Genomic DNA, 15,879 nt, shown 5'->3' with positions numbered 1-15,879 from the left:
GCTGAGTTTCTCCAGATTTTCTGTTTTTGTTTCAGATTCCAACATTCAGTATGTTGCCTTAATCTCATTTCATCCACTGACAATGTTAATCTATCAAGAGTGTTATTATTTTTCTCACTTAAGTCTTCTGAGAAAAAGCTTGGCATCTTTATTTTTTATTTCCTGTAACCCTGGACCTTCAAATACCCCAGAAAACCAGTCCATTCACACATTCCCACCTATCCTGGTTCTTTGCACATATAATGTACTGCCTGCCTTAGCTCAACGAGTACTATTGCCGGAGAGTTCAAAGTCATTGGTTTAAGTTCCACCGTGGAGACTTGTGTATTTTTAAAAAAATTATTTCATGGGATTTGAGCATCGCTGGCTAGACCAGCATTTATTATTTATCCCCAATTTCCCACGAGAAAAAGTGTTGGTGAGTTGCCTTCTTGAATCGCTGCAGTCCATTACGTGTAGAAACTACTACAGTCCATATTCTTTTGGTACGCCCACAGTGCTGTTGAGGAGTTCTAGCATTTTGACTTAGCGATAATGAAGGAATGGTGATATAGTTCCAAGTCAAGATGCTGTGTGGCTTGGGAGGGAACTTTCAGGTGGTGGTGTTCCCATGTGTCTGCTGCCCTTGTCCTTCGTGATGGTAAAGGTCACGCGTTTGGAATTCCTTTTGAATGAACCTTGATTAGTTGCGACAGCGCATTTTGTAGATGGTACACATTGCTGCCATGGTGCATCAGTAGTGGAGGGAGTGAATGTTGAAGGTAGTGGATGTGGTACCAATTAAGCAGGAGGCTTGATCCTGGATGGTATCAAACTCCCTGAGCATTGTAGGAGTGGCATTCATCCAGGCAAGTGGAGAGTGTTCCATCACATTCCTGACTTGGGCCTTGTAGATGGTGAACAGGCTTTGGAAAGTCAGGAAGTGTGTGACTCATTGCAGAATTCCCAACCTCTGACCTTCTCTCGTAGTCACAGTATTTATATGGTCAGTTCAGTTAAGTTTCTGGTCAATGGTAAACCCCAGGATGTTGATACTAGGGGATTCAGTGATGGTCATGCCAGTTACTTCAAAGGGCAATGGTTAGATTCTCTCTCATTGGAGAACATTGCTTTGCTTTTGTGTGGTGTGAATGTAGCTTGTCAGTCATCAGCCAACCTAGGTGACTATATTACTGCAGTATTGAGGTAATGCTGCATATCAGAGGCGTCAATTTTCAAATGTGATATTAAATGCTCGTCCTCTTAGATGAATGCAGGAGATCCTTTGGCTTTATTCAAATAGTAGAGTTCCCTCAGTACTTATCCGACATTTATCCTTATAATAACATCACTAAAAAACAAATTAATCTGTCATCCATTTCAGTACTGCTGGTGGAACATCAGTATGTGCAGGCTGGCGATCACACCTCCTACATTACAGCAGTGACTTCAAAGAAATGTATTTCATTGTTCTCGAGGCATTTTCAAATGTCGAGGCCATGAAAAGCTCTGTATAAACACTGGTTCTTTTTTGTTCATTCTTCATGCAATAGCATGAAATGTTTAATTATTTTAATTAAGGGCGGCACAGTGGTTAGGTCACTGTCTGTGTGGAGTCTGCACTTTCTCCCCGTGTCTGCGTGGGTTTCCTCCGGGTGCTGCGGTTTCCTCCCAGTCTAAAAGACGTGCAAGTTAGGGGGATTGGCCACACTAAATTGCCCCTTAGTTTCAGGGAGATTAGCAAGGTAAATACGTGGATTATGGGGGATAGGGCTGGATGGGATTGTTGTCGGTGCAGGCTTGATGGGCCAAATGGCCTCTTTCTGCACTGCAGGGATTTATAGGTGGTCATTTCCAAAATTCTATTCATTCTGGAACGGTTCTTGCCGATTGAGAAGGTAGCAAATTTAACCCCACTACTAATGGAAGAAGGGAGAGAGAAACAGGGAACAAAAGAACTGTTAGCCTGACATCAATAATAGAGAAACCATTTGTATCTATGATAAAGGATGTGATAACTGGACACTTCAAAAATACTGGCAGGTTTGGGCAAAGTAAACATGGGTTTAGGAAATGGGAATCATGTTTTACAAACTGTTGCAGATTTTTGAGGATGTATCCAGCAGAATAGTTATGGAGGAGCCAATGGACGTGGTGTATTTAAATTTTCAGAAGGCATTCAATAAGATCCCATGCAGCAGGCTATTCGGCAAAACTGGAGCACATGGGATCAGTGCTCTGGAAGGTGGGTAACATTCTGGCATAGATTAAGAATTGGTTATTGGACAGATGACAGAGTGTAAGAATGAGTGGATCATTGCTAGTTTGGCAGGATGTGACCAGTGGGGTATCACGAGGATCAGTGCCTAGGCCCCAGTGGCACAGTGGTTAGCACTGGTGCCTCACAGCTAGGGGTCTGGGTTCAATCCGTCTTGGATGACTGTCTTACTCCGTGTCTGTGTGGGTTTCCCCCTGGTGCTCCAGTTTCCTCCCACAGTCAAAGAAGTGTGGATTAAGTGGGTTTGATGTGGAGATGCCGGCGTTGGACTGGGGTAAACACAGTAAGGAGTCTAACACCACCAGGTTAAAGTCCAACAGGTTTATTTGGTAGCAAACGCCACTAGCTTTCGGAGCGCTGCTCCTTTGTCAGGTGAGTCCTCTTCGTCAGGTGAGATCTCCCACTCACCTGACGAAGGAGCAGCGCTCCGAAAGCTAGTGGCGTTTGCTACCAAATAAACCTGTTGGACTTTAACCTGGTGTTGTTAAACTTCTTACTGTATTAAGTGGGTTTGCCATGCTAAATTGTGCCTTGGTGTTCAAAGATAATTAGGTGAATTAGCCATGGTAAATCTGTGGAGTTACGGGATAGGACATGGGTGTGGGCGTGGGCAAGATGGTCTTTTGGAGAGTCAGTGCAGATACGATGAGGCCATTTGGCCTCTTTCTGCACTGCAGGGATCTATGGCATTCACATTCTATGTCAATGATTGGGATGTGGGGAGCAAATGTAATATTTCCCACTTTGCCAATGACACAAAGTAGATGGGAATGAGTTGTGAAGAGGATGCAGGTGGAAAAATGCAAGGTTATTTACTTTTGTAAGAAAAAAGAGAAATGTAGAATATTTCTTAAATGGGGAGAGATTGGGAAGTGTTGATGTCTAAAGGGACCTGGGTGTCCTTGCTCACAAGTCACTGAATGCCAACATGCGGGTACAGCAGTTAGGAAAGCAAGCAATAAGTTAGCCTTTAGTCATGCTGCAGTTATAATAGAGCCTTGGTGAGACTGCACCAAGAGTACTCCATATAGTTTTAGTCTCCTTTTCCAAGGAAGGATACTCTTGCCATAGAGTGCAACAAAGATTCACCAGACTGATCCCTGGGATGGCAAGACTGAGGAGACTCTAATGTTTGGAAGAATGAGAGCCGATCTCACTGAAGTATTGGAAATTCATAGAGGGCTCGACATAGTAGATACCAGAAGATATTTCCCCTGGTTGGAGGCTCAAGAACCAATGGACAGAGGAAATGAGAGGTAGGCCATTGAGAAATAAGGAAGAATTTCTTCACTCAGAGAATGAAGAATCTTTGAAATTCTCTACCCCAAAAGGCTAGAGAGGCCAGTCTTTTTGTTCGTGACAGAGATTGATAGATTTCTACATGTTAAAGACATTAAGGGATCTGGGGATAGTGTGGGAAAATAGTGTTGAGGTAGAAGATCAGCCATGATCTATGGGAATGGTGGAGCAGGCTCAAGGGGCTAAATGGACTACTCCTGCTCCTATTTCCTACACTCCCCAGGTTTTACTATTGTGTGGACTTATTCCTGAACTTCTAATTTCATCTCTAACTCTTTCCTCTCCCCACCACCCGAGAGATTTCATTGCTTGATCTGTGTCTGATGGACAAGGGAGGGAAAGGACAAGCCTTTCAATTTAAACAAAAACTCCTAATGGTATTTCCCAAAATATTGACTTTATTAGCATTTCCCACTCCCACTGCTCCCCCGAATCCCCCATCTGTCACAACATTTAAGTGTTGGTTTCAGCATAGAAGTTTCGCTGCAGGAACTGGGAGATAGAAAACTTGTGCTACTGGGGCACCTCTGGTAGCAGAGTGTAATTACATCATTATTGGTTTACAAAGAGGTTTTAATGGACAGAATCTTAGAATAGAATCATAGCATCCTGGCAGTGCAGAAGGAGGCCATTCAGCCCATCGAGCCTGCACTGACAACAATCCCACCCAGGTCCTATCCCTGTAACTCCATGTATTTACCCTGCTAATCCCCCTGACACGAAGGGGCAATTTAGCATGGCCAATCAACATAACCCACACATGTTTGGCCTGTGGGAGGAAACTGGAGGAAACCCATGGACACACGGGGAGAACAAGCAAACTCCACACAGACAGTCACCTAAGGAGGAGATCGAACCCAGGTCCCTGGCGCTGTGAGGCAGCAGTGCTAACCACTGTGCTATTCAGCACAGGACTATAACTACTAATTTATGCTACAGAAGAGCCAGTTAAATTTAACTATTGTAAAAATACAGGTTGCATTACTACTGCATTTGCTTGTTCTTTTTATTATTTAAAAGGTGTGTTTGGCAATTAACAATGCCAAAGGCCACTTTTCATAGAGAAGGAGAAAGATGTGCTGGTTAGATGTGTTAGCCATGCTAAATTCTCCCTCTGTGTAATGGGTGCCAGAGTGTGGCAACTAGGGGATTTTCAAAGTAACTTCATTGCAGTGTTAATGTAAGCCTATGTGTCACACTAATAGATAAACTTTAACTTTAAATGAGAAGTTTAGAGGTTAAAAAACAGCAGTTAAAGGCTCATTCTCTGATCAAACTAGGAATCCACCTAAAAATCAATGGGATATAGAAAGTCAGGATCTTAGAGAAGAGTTTGAAACTTGGAAGTCAAACAAATACATGGAATAAAAGGAGCAAGGAAAGCTAAAAATCTATCAGGCTTTAACTATTTTGCCAACAGGGCTTTCCATTCTTCAGTAGATGCAAAACCTTTGCTTTCCCCATCAATAAACAGTCTTGCTCGAGGTTCATCATACTCGTGTCTCCCGTTTCCATGCTCAGGCTCCAAGTTACTGTATATATTTACAACATGCCGTTTTAACAAGACTTGCATCGCGTTCCTTCACAACATTTTCTCCAATAAAAGTAACATTTGGCTCCGAGTGTTCCTTCAAAGTTCGGAGCACCAGATGATACAATCGCCCCTTTGCTCTTCTCTGACTCTTACTTGGCATAAGCAAGGCAGGGCAATGCTGGAAATTAAAATCATTATTGTGGAAAATAAAAGATAAAAATAAAAGCCCTCTTTTTTTAAATGGTTCATTCCAAAATAGCCATAAATTACTTCAGACCTCAAACAAAATAATTAAACAATGTGCCATGTAGAAAAGACGACATTGCGCAGCTGTGCAATGCAGATACACATATATTAATCCCATTTTTATTACCATTATTAAAAACAGCACAAGACTATATTAAATTAAACCTCTGCAGCTCAAGGTATTGAACCTGGAAGGAAACATTGCCCAGAAGGCAATTGGATTGACTTCTTCCCCAGCTCCACATTTCTAAGCACTCAATGCAATATTCCTCAGGTCACCATAAATGGCAAAGCATCGACTGAAAAATCTAAATAAGCTGTCTGATGAAGATTGCATGAATCATTCTACCCGGACCAAGTGAACTTTCTGTTTAGATGCAGTATTTTGATTTCAAGCATTAATGGATTATGTTTGGAGCCATCATCATCCAACACAGAGAACTCCTGGATCTCTTCCAAAGATCATTTCTTGAACAGTCATTTTTTTTTTACCCTTCAAGAACCCAAATCATTAACACTTTGCGAGCACGACAACACATTCACATCACAATGCACAATTTAAATAGAAAAGATACTGCACACTAAAAATAAAAAGCAAAGGAACTTTTGATTGTGAATGATGGAGGTGATGGCTTAGTGGTATTATAACTAGACTATTAATCCAGAAACTAAGATAATGTTCTGGGGATCTGGGTTCAAATCCCGCCATGGCAGATGGTGGAATTTGAATTAAGAATCTACTGATGACCAAGTAACCATTGCCGATTGTCAGAAAAACCCATGTCCTTTAGGGAAGAAAATCTGCTGTCCTTACCTGGTCTGGCCTATACATGACTCCAGAGCCACAGCAATGTGGTTGACTCTCAACTGCCCTCACCAAGTGATGGACAATAAATGCTGGGCTAGCCCGTGACACCCCTCTCCCACGAATGAATGAATAAAAATGTTTTCTAGGATGTGTTGTTCACTTCTCAGAAGCTGCTTAATAGTGAGATCTTGATTATCAGTATATTTCTGGATGTCTTTTAAAAAACAGTTGTTTGATTGTTTGTTACTCCCATGCAAAATCTGGAAGATGCTATAAATCCCTTCAGCTTTTTGCCTGCTTTGTAAGGTAAGCCAATTACATGGCATTGGTATATGTCCCAAGCAGCCAAGCAAGTGATCATGTAGTTGTCAATAGACTAACATGCCTTCTGCTTTCCAATTGTATTGCTCATGCTAACTGGAACACTCCAAACACCAGACCTCTTTCTTCAACAGGCACCTTGTAAATGTCTTGGATTTCTGAGCAGTACAAATTTAGGCACATCATATTGTATTGAGGATAATTGCCATTTTGGAATGGCTAATGCCTCAGTCTTAAGAGGTTACTCAGCAAAGCAAGTGGTGGGGTGTCACAAGTCTCAGGAAGACCCCCAGATATATTCCTTTATTTATGCCCATCAGGCTTTTGAACAAGTCATGTGGTCCACACACTGTGTGCAGTTTGCATATTCTCCCCCCCCCGCCCCCTTGTCTGCGTGGGTTTCCTCCAGGTTCTCTGGTTTTCTCCCACAGTCCAAAGATGTGCAGGTTAGGTGGATTGACCACGCTAAATTGCCCATTGCTGTCCCATGATGTGCAGGTTAGAGGGATTAGCCTTGGGTAATGTGTGGGGTTGCAGGGATAGGGCAGGGAAGAGAGCCTAGATAAGATACTCAATGGGCCAAATGGCCTCTTCTGCACTGTAGGGACTCTATGTTGAAGCTGGAAATGAAGGGAATAGGTAGACAAATGTTGGATTGCATCCAGAAAGTGTGCTCCAGTTCCAAGATCTGTGTAAGTCTAGACAAGCAATTCATTTGAGAAATAAAATTATCGCAGTATCACCACAGCAGTGACAGTCAAAAAAGAACTAAAAACCAAAAATCATTGGTTTGAAACGACCAACATTCTTCATGGATACTTCAAGGAATGCACCTCAAAAAAGAAAATAACATACCCTCTCCAAAGAAAGAAATCCAAAGGGAAATTAATGACTTTGGTACAGGGTGAAAGTTCACAAGAGATTAAAGTTTATTTATTAGTCACAAGTCGGCTTACATTAACATTGCAATGTAGTTACTGTGAAAATTCCCTAGTCGTCACACTCCAGTGCCTGTTCAGGTACACTGGGGGAGAATTTAGCATGGCCAATGCACCTAACCAGCATGTATTTTGGACTAATGTGGCTTAGTTGTGCATCAGCCATAGGACAGTTGACAGCACTCTTGCCTCTGACTCAGAAGGTTCTAGGTTCAAATTCTACTCCAAGGCTTGCGCGCAAAAATCAAGGATGGCTCACCAGCGCAGTACAGACGGAAGACTCCACTTTCAGCTGTGTCTTCTTTTGGATGTGATGTTAAGCTGAGTCCCTGCAAAGGCTAACCTGCTAGGGTTAATGTGAAAAAAATTCCACATTGCACTATAGTGAAGAAGAGCAGGGGTGTTGTCTCGGATGCCCTGGTCAATAATTGTCTCTCAATCAGCATCGCACAAAGAAAGGATTATCCAGTCAATGTTACATAATTGTTTATGGGAGTTTGCTGTGCACAAATTGGTTGCTGCATTTTCTACATGACAACAGTGACTACACTTCAAAACTACTTCATTGGCTGTAAAGGGCTTTGAGATGTCCGGTGGTCATGAAAAGCGCAATGTAAATGCAAGACTATTTTTTCTTTCCTTCAAAAACAAACAAATCCCCTGGGACAAATAGTACATACCCCAGCATTCTGAATGCGACTAGGGAAGAGATTTCTGAGGCACTAACAAATATTTTGAAGTGCATTGGATATGGAGGAAGATACAAGAAGATGGAAAGCAAGCTAATATGACAGCTAGATTCATAAATAGTGGTAAACAGACACAGGCATCTTCAGATGCCTTGGGTGTAACTCAAGGGCCCCACATGCCCCGGACATTCTCTCTTCCACCTTCTACCATCGGGAAAAAGATACAAAAGTCTGAGATCATGTACCAACTGACTTAGGAACAGCTTCTTTCCTGCTGCCATCAGACCTTTGAATGGACCTATCTTATATTAACTTCATCGTTCTCTACACCCTAGCTATGACTGTAACACTACATTCTGCACCCTCTTCTTTCCTCCTCCCGTGTACTCAATGAACGGCACGCTTTGGCTGTAGAGGGCACAAGAAACAATACTTTTCACTGTATACTAATACATGTGACAATAATAAATCAAATCAGGGTGGGCTTTCAACAAAGGGAGGGGGAAGGAGGAAGGTGTTAAAATATGAAATGATGCTCCACTCACCATTTTGTGAGGGCCTGTTTGGTCTAATCCAATTTTATACACTTGTATATTCAATAGAATATGAAACTGCAGCCAAAACAATGCAAATTAATCAGAGGAGATGATAATCAAACTTTGTAGCCTTCTTGTCTAACTGCAGTCATGCAGTTTTAATCTCTGACAAACAAGTATCGAAAGCAGCCCAAAGAGCACGGGGCTAATCCCCACCATCTGGGATATGAGTCATGAATAAAGATCGCATTGACTGGGTGTTCTTACCATGGAAAGGAGATGTCTATGAGACAAATTTATTGATGTATACAAGATTGTTCTGGATATGGAAAAGTTTACCCAGAATATTACTCTAAATTAAAACTGTAGGCAAAGAACAAGGAGCACTAGTTCAAATTTGGCAAAGGAAACATCTTGACAAATAAAGAACGTTTCTTCACATAAGCGGAGTGTTTGAAGAGTGGAATAAACTTCCAGACTGATTAACAGAGACAAACGCTCTTAAATCGTTTAAGAAACGACTGAATGGTACAACGGAGACACTTGGTTCTCTTTGGATGGATGCATAAAATGGCCCATTATCAGCTGCCTTCATCAATCATGATCTTATGGGAATATCCATGAAGAGCAATTGAGAGAGAACCTGGTTTCCCTTTGATACGTGGTACTGGATGGTTGATGGACTTGCTGGGGGGGGCGGGGCGTCTGTTCTATTCTGCTCACTTGCGTTGAACAAAGAGATAACCAGTAGATTACAATAGTGAGTATCCTAATTCAGTCTAATTGATTAGCAAGAGGGGACCTTAAATATATAGATTGGGAGATGCAGGAGGATTTCCATTCCAGTCAACAATTAATATTTTACTGGGGAGTATCTTCAGCCTTGATCTAGGCTTTCAAGTGCATGCTTAGAATGGCACTAATGACAACGAGAACCAATGTAGATTTAGCTTGTGATAGTCTAAGCCATGAAGCTGTCTATATTTACAACAAAAAGTCTTCTTTCTCCCAAATATGCCTTCCCAGCAAAGTAGATTTGTAATAAAGAGGAGCAATGGTTGGAAGAAAGGAAAGCTCTGGCCTAAGCCCTTTGAACGTTTGGGTAACCTACTTGCTACCAAGGTCACTGTGTTGATTGCTATATTTCATAGAATCATAGAACTCCACAGTACAGAAGGAGGCCATTCGGCTCATTGAGGCTGCACTGACAACAATCCCACCCAGGCCTTTTCCCTGTAACCCCACATATTTATCCTGCTAATCCCCCTGGCTCTAAGAGGCAATTTAGCCTGGCAAACCAATTTCAAATCTGTTGTGCATCAAAAGTGGTTTGCACAAATTGACTGGTGTGCATAATTCAAACTGTCACTGACATTTAAATATTCTACATTGTATAAGCTAAACATTAGACAAGAAGGTGAGCTAACATTCATTTGCATACGAAATTCAAAATCATCAGACCATTGGGTTAATTAAAACAGAAAACTTTTATTCTTTGATAACTTACCTACAACCATTATATTGAATTCAAATCCTTGTTTCATAGCTTTCCTCCTCATCTGTTCCAGAATGGAATCAATGCCCACGTATCCAAAGTGGTCAGATCCTGGCTTCTCATTTTGCATGGACTGCTTTATGCTCACATCTCGAGAAGATTCAGACATAATGCTGGCTTTGATTGAGCTATTTTCTGCACCTACCAGTATGGAAAGAGAGAAGAAAAAACAAAACAATTCATATGTAAAGATTCAAGTTGTTGTTGCAATAATCACTGCACTACTACAAATGAAAAAAAAGAGTTAATCAATGAGCTACGAGGAGACAGCTAAGGGCTGTGCAAATGTGGGCCTTAGAACTTAAAGATAGATAGTCCAGAGTTGAAAAGTCTCATTCTAGGGAGCAAGCACTTAAGGTGAGGGGGAGAAAGTTTAAAGGAGATGTGAGGGGCAAAGTTTTTCTACACAGAGAGAGTGGTAGGAGTCTGGGACGCGTTGTCGGGGGCAATGGTGCAGGCAGATACGATAGGGTAAGGGGCTTTTAGATAAGCAATGAATATAGGGACATGGACCAAGGGCAGGCAGAAGGGACTAGTTTAATTTGGCGTCATGTTCGACACAACATTGTGGGCCTCTTCTATGTGCTACATATAGGTGTGCATTTGCATGCACATCATTCGCACCTCAAAACGTTCTTTTAGAGCTCTTCCTGTATTTAACGGGTTTGTGTTCGTCAAAGGCCCAGGATTGGGAAAAATCAAACCAAGCAGCCTGATAGCTGACAATAGCTTAGAAAGAGAGCCAAAGATCTGCGGATTAGGTTGATTGGCCATGCTAAATTGACCCTAGTGTCAGAGGGATTAGTAGGGTAAATGAGGGTTACAGGAATGGGACCTGGGTGGGATTATGGTCAGTACAGACTCAAATGGGCCAAATGGCCTTCTTCTGTACTGTAGGGATTCTATTCTAGCTGAAATTACATTTTATGCCCCCGAAATATCAAACCTCCATTTTATAACTCCAGCCACTGAGACAAAGAGGGATGAATGTGAACACATTGGGTGGGATTTTCTGGCTGTTCCCGCCAGTGGGATCTTCTTGTCCCACCGATGGCAAACCTCCCCGCCATGGGTTCCCGGCACAGAGGGTGTGAACAATGGGAAACCCCATTGTCAGAGGCGGGACTAGAAGGTCTCGCTGCTGGCTAATGGCAGGCTGCCCCTGCCACCGCAGAACACCCTGCTAAGGGAGGGGGAATTCCCACCCATCAACATCTCACTGCACACGCAAAAATATTAAAACAACCTTCAGGAAACTGGACTCAAAAACCATGAGTTGCATGTATTTTGATTTCAGCCAAGTAATAGTCCCCACTGGATGCCTTTGTGTTTTTTTGGAAAGAGGTGGTGGTGCAAGTTACATCTACCACATGCCAGGTTTCCAGAAAATAGAAATAAACATTGCAAAAGTTGAAGTATTTCCTATGAATAGAGTGTGTACAGTGAGCCAACATTTCAAGCATTTTACAGCAGCTTATCCCACAGTTCCCCCAGTGTGTTATCAACATTCCTTTAGACACAACTACTAACTCAAGGTGCAATTTCTCAGTACATACAAACAGCTGTCATTTTAAAATGAGCCCCAGTTTTGTGACAACACTGACAGCAAAGTTTGTTTGTGCAGTCCCAAGTAATGGGGCGATTTTCCAACCTCGCCGTGCCTGGCGCAGTTCGCACTGATCCCATAAAATTGTATCCGGGTCTCAAAATCGGCTTAGCACCTGGAGTCAAACAGTTTGCAATTGTCCTGGCCCCTTTCTAATGGCTCAAACCGGATCGCACAGGCCGATTAGCATATTTATAGTAGCATTTAAATATGTATAGCCCGTTTGATACTCAGCTCCTGGGGAACTTCCGACCTCCGGGTGTGACACGAGAATCACTGCTGGTCTCCACTAGCGGAAATCAGGCGCAATGGCCATGCCAGGGGGCTCAGAGGCCATTGAAGCCCCCAGATGGTCTGGGGCAGGGCACTGCTCACAGGGTACCCTGGCACTGCACAAGGGAGGCGTGGATGGGGGTGGGGGTGATGTCCATGGGGGGTTGGGTGACAGTCAATGGCACCCCTAGAGCTCAGAAGCTAGCTTCACAGACAAGCCGAGGGTCAGAGGCTCCACCTCCAACCCCCCCGCCCCACCCTCCACAACACCTCTCCCCTCCCCCAAACAACTGGTGAAATTCGCATTACGGCTCCTATATTGCACAGAGTGCCACCAATTCCCATTTCTTAGCTTGTTGAAAAAACTGGCGAGAAACCCTACTGTTTTCTTCCCCGTTCAACACTTAGAATTTTTGAGAAAGTTTCGCCCTTAGTTTTTCTGGGGGAAAATTCTGCCCACTGTTGCCAAAAACATAACTGAACAAAGAAAATTACAGCACAGGAACAGGCACTTCAACCCTCCAAGCCTGCACTGACCATGCTGCCCAACTGAACTAAAAACCCCTACCCTTCCGGGGACTGTATCCCTCTATTCCCATCCTATTCATGCATTTGTCAAGACGTCCCTTAAAAATCACTATCATATCTGCTTCCACTACCTCCCCCGGCAGCGAGTTCCAGGCACCCACAACCCTCTGTGTAAAAAACCTGCCGTCAGTCAGTTTGTTCATTGACAGAGATCCCTTAAATCAGTGGTGGGCAACCCAACTGGGTTCGGAATGTGGCCTACCAGATATTTTCATGACCATTGTCTATGTGCAGGGTTGTCACATTCCACTGATTTCCATCTGGGTAGGTTTTCTTTTCCCTACCGGTATGGTTAAAGTGATAAGCACATAAAACAAGTGAAGTGAGGTACATGCTGATTGCTCACATCGACTGAGCGAGCTATGCGCTCCCTCTGTGTCCAAAATGTAAATATTTTGTTTGTTTTAACCATTTGAACTTGATGACGGTTCTATAAACATCTGCATGATTAAGTATCTTCTGTAATTCATTATGAAACATTGGGCAGGTACTCAAACTTATTCACAGAGTCACGGTCAGTCAAAAAACCGGATTTCAATCTTGCGGCCTACTGGCATGAAGGAATGCCACTCATTTGGCCCACTCACTATCCTCGGTTGCTCATCACTGCCTTAAAGACTACAAGTTATTTCTTTTGTAATCTCGATCACCTGGCTGGATACTACAGTTCATTTTAGTTACAATATTAGGATGCAGACTCGAGGAGATCTCAAGTTTTACACTGCAAATTTGAAATAACAATATTACACAATTACCACTCGAGGTCACAGGGATTTCAGATAATGTAAGATACTAACCATTACGTATAGTCTCCCTCTCATACATTTCCCTTTCTCTTCCCCACCACCCCACTAAAACAAATATCAGGTTCTTTTTTTTAATACTTTTCCAATTCAATCAAATCAAATCCAATTCAGAGTCTCAACAAGTTGAGACATTTCAGATCCAGGCTGACAAGACAGGGCGAGCGACCAAACCACCCTGTCCTGGGCCTGATCTACATGAGCCAAGCTGATTGGAGAAGGGGGAGGTTCCTCCTCCAAGACTTGAGCTCATTTGCATCTTAGCCAAAAGGCTGAGATGCCGCTTTAAAAAATTGCTTCATATGAAACATATGAAGCCTCAGTGCAACCTAATGACCTCAACCAAGTGCGGCCGACCATGGGCTGCCGACCATACTACACTTGATCTTAGCCAAAAGGCCTATATCAGGTTCTTTAACAGCTGTACACATGAGATTGAAGTTTCACAAAATCTAATTATGTATCGAAGCTTTTGCTTGAGAACCGCTTGAAATAACCAACACTCTGGAAGGTTTTCACTCAACACAAAACAAGAGGGCATGATTAGCTAGCATTACGCCAGCACAATATGTCACTCTTGAAAGTACCTCATTACATGGGATATTTCGCAACACTACTTAAACTAACATCCTAAGCAAATAAAAACCCGGGAAAAAAAACCAATCCAGAACCCACCCTTCATCTTCTGGCACAATGGTAGCGTCTCTGCCTCTCAGCCGTAAACTTTGGATTTGCGTCTCATTTCACGACTTGGATGGCCACGGGAGATGAATGGGTAACATGATTGATTATCAACCTGCAAAACCTTCCAACACAGCAGACAGCAAGAATGGGAGAGTGTGCTGGCCAGCCATGCTTGATGAGAATGGTACCCCTCAAGCTAACGACATGTTCTATGGGCAAAAGATAAGCCATGGAAACAGGTATGAGCTTAGTCAGCCTCATTCACCTTTAATTCTCCTATAAACTGCCAAGTCATTAAGACAGTCAGGCTGTGTAGAAGAACCCATCAGAGACAATCATCCGAGAGGAATGTGAATGGTCCATCTTCTAACCCATTCACAAGACATCACCTTTATATTCAGCTCCATGTGGAACAACTCAATAGATGCAATCACTTTGGACGGTGGTCCTTGGCTGGGACGAGAACTCTTCCAGCCATAACCCAATCATATCTAAACCTGGAATCAACTTGCAATAACCATCTTTTAGTAACTGGTTAGTGGGTGAGAAGTGATCATCTGATGTATCAACCAACCCTCTTTTGTATTTAAGAAATACAGAAGATGCAGAAGAAAGTGGACTCTAAGTGGACACACTCTCCCTCTCGCTTGCCATGCATTCTGGAAGCTTGAACCCGATCTGTTGCTTTACATGCTGTGGAAAGCACCTAAAACCAATCCAGAGTCCACGGACTCCAGGAGCCTTGCTGGGGTTGTATATTTTCCCTGTGTCTGCGTGGGTTTCCTCCGGGTTCTCCAGTTTCCTCCCATAATCCAAAAATGTGCAGATTAGGTGGATTGGTCATGCTAAATTGTCCCTTAGTGTCAGGGGGATTAGCAGGGTTAAGGAGATAGGGTCTGGAGGGGAGGGGAGGGGGGGGGGGGGTTGTTGTCAGTGCAGGCTTGATGGGCTGAATGGCCTCCTTCTGCACTATTGGGATTCTATAATTCTAATAGAAATTGGATCAAATAGAAATTGCCCATCGACATGGTCAAATTGCCCCATCACACAATTCAGAGAGCCCACTGAGTCCGAGACATCAATCTACTGGGCATGAGGGTTTTTTTTGGACATTTAAACTGCTTTGCCTCTTCCCCTAGGCGTGTGTGAACATTTGAATGCGTGTGCGCAAGCGTGTTGGGCCATTTTTTAATCATTTTTATTTAGATGGGATGTTAAGTACAATAAATATTCTCTTTTCTTTCTAAAAGAGAATAGCCATTCTTCCTCTTTGCACCTGACCACATCAAGTAGGATTCCAGCTACTGGAATATTTCTCCTGGTTCCCCCCCTCCCCCTCCGGTCTTAGCATTGCGGGGCTCATACAAAATGGAGCAGGCCTTCATGGGTATGGGGTCAGTCAAGGTAGAGTATGGGATATTTGGCCCGAATATGGATACATATCCAATCACTGGTGGAACAATGTAAATGACTGATCTAGATGTCTGAGGCAAGTAGGCAACTCCATTATGAGGGCTCTTTTGCCTGTACATTTTCCTGTACAAAAAAAATAAAAATCTCAAGATTTTATGCTGATTGTTGACTTTGCAATCCTTCAATTTCAGTGTCCTAAATGAACGAGAAGCTTCCTTTTAATGCATCCCTTTCACTCTCCTCCCACATAACAGTAATTCAAAACTACTACCAATGAGCAAGAACAACAGGCGACTATTAACCATCAAGAATATAAAACAGTCAGTGCA

The 15,879-nt window shown here is 42.9% G+C and overlaps 1 protein-coding gene across 9 annotated transcripts in view; it reads right to left on the bottom strand.

Annotated features, from left to right (window-relative positions):
- LOC144501616 (neuronal-specific septin-3-like) overlaps positions 1-15,879 on the bottom strand; it is a 305,860-nt gene that overhangs the window by 54,772 nt on the left and 235,209 nt on the right. For all 9 annotated transcript variants that reach the window (XM_078225492.1, XM_078225497.1, XM_078225498.1 and 6 more), the window contains one exon: positions 10,136-10,324. In XM_078225492.1, coding sequence (XP_078081618.1) covers positions 10,136-10,324 — 189 coding nt within the window. The remainder of the gene's footprint in view (positions 1-10,135; positions 10,325-15,879) is intronic.

Source organism: Mustelus asterias, chromosome 12 (genome assembly GCF_964213995.1).
Source record: "Mustelus asterias chromosome 12, sMusAst1.hap1.1, whole genome shotgun sequence".
In the NCBI taxonomy this organism is placed as follows: Eukaryota; Metazoa; Chordata; class Chondrichthyes; order Carcharhiniformes; family Triakidae; genus Mustelus; species Mustelus asterias.
Note: the sequence above shows the minus strand (reverse complement) of the source record. Positions and strands in the feature narration are given on the sequence as shown.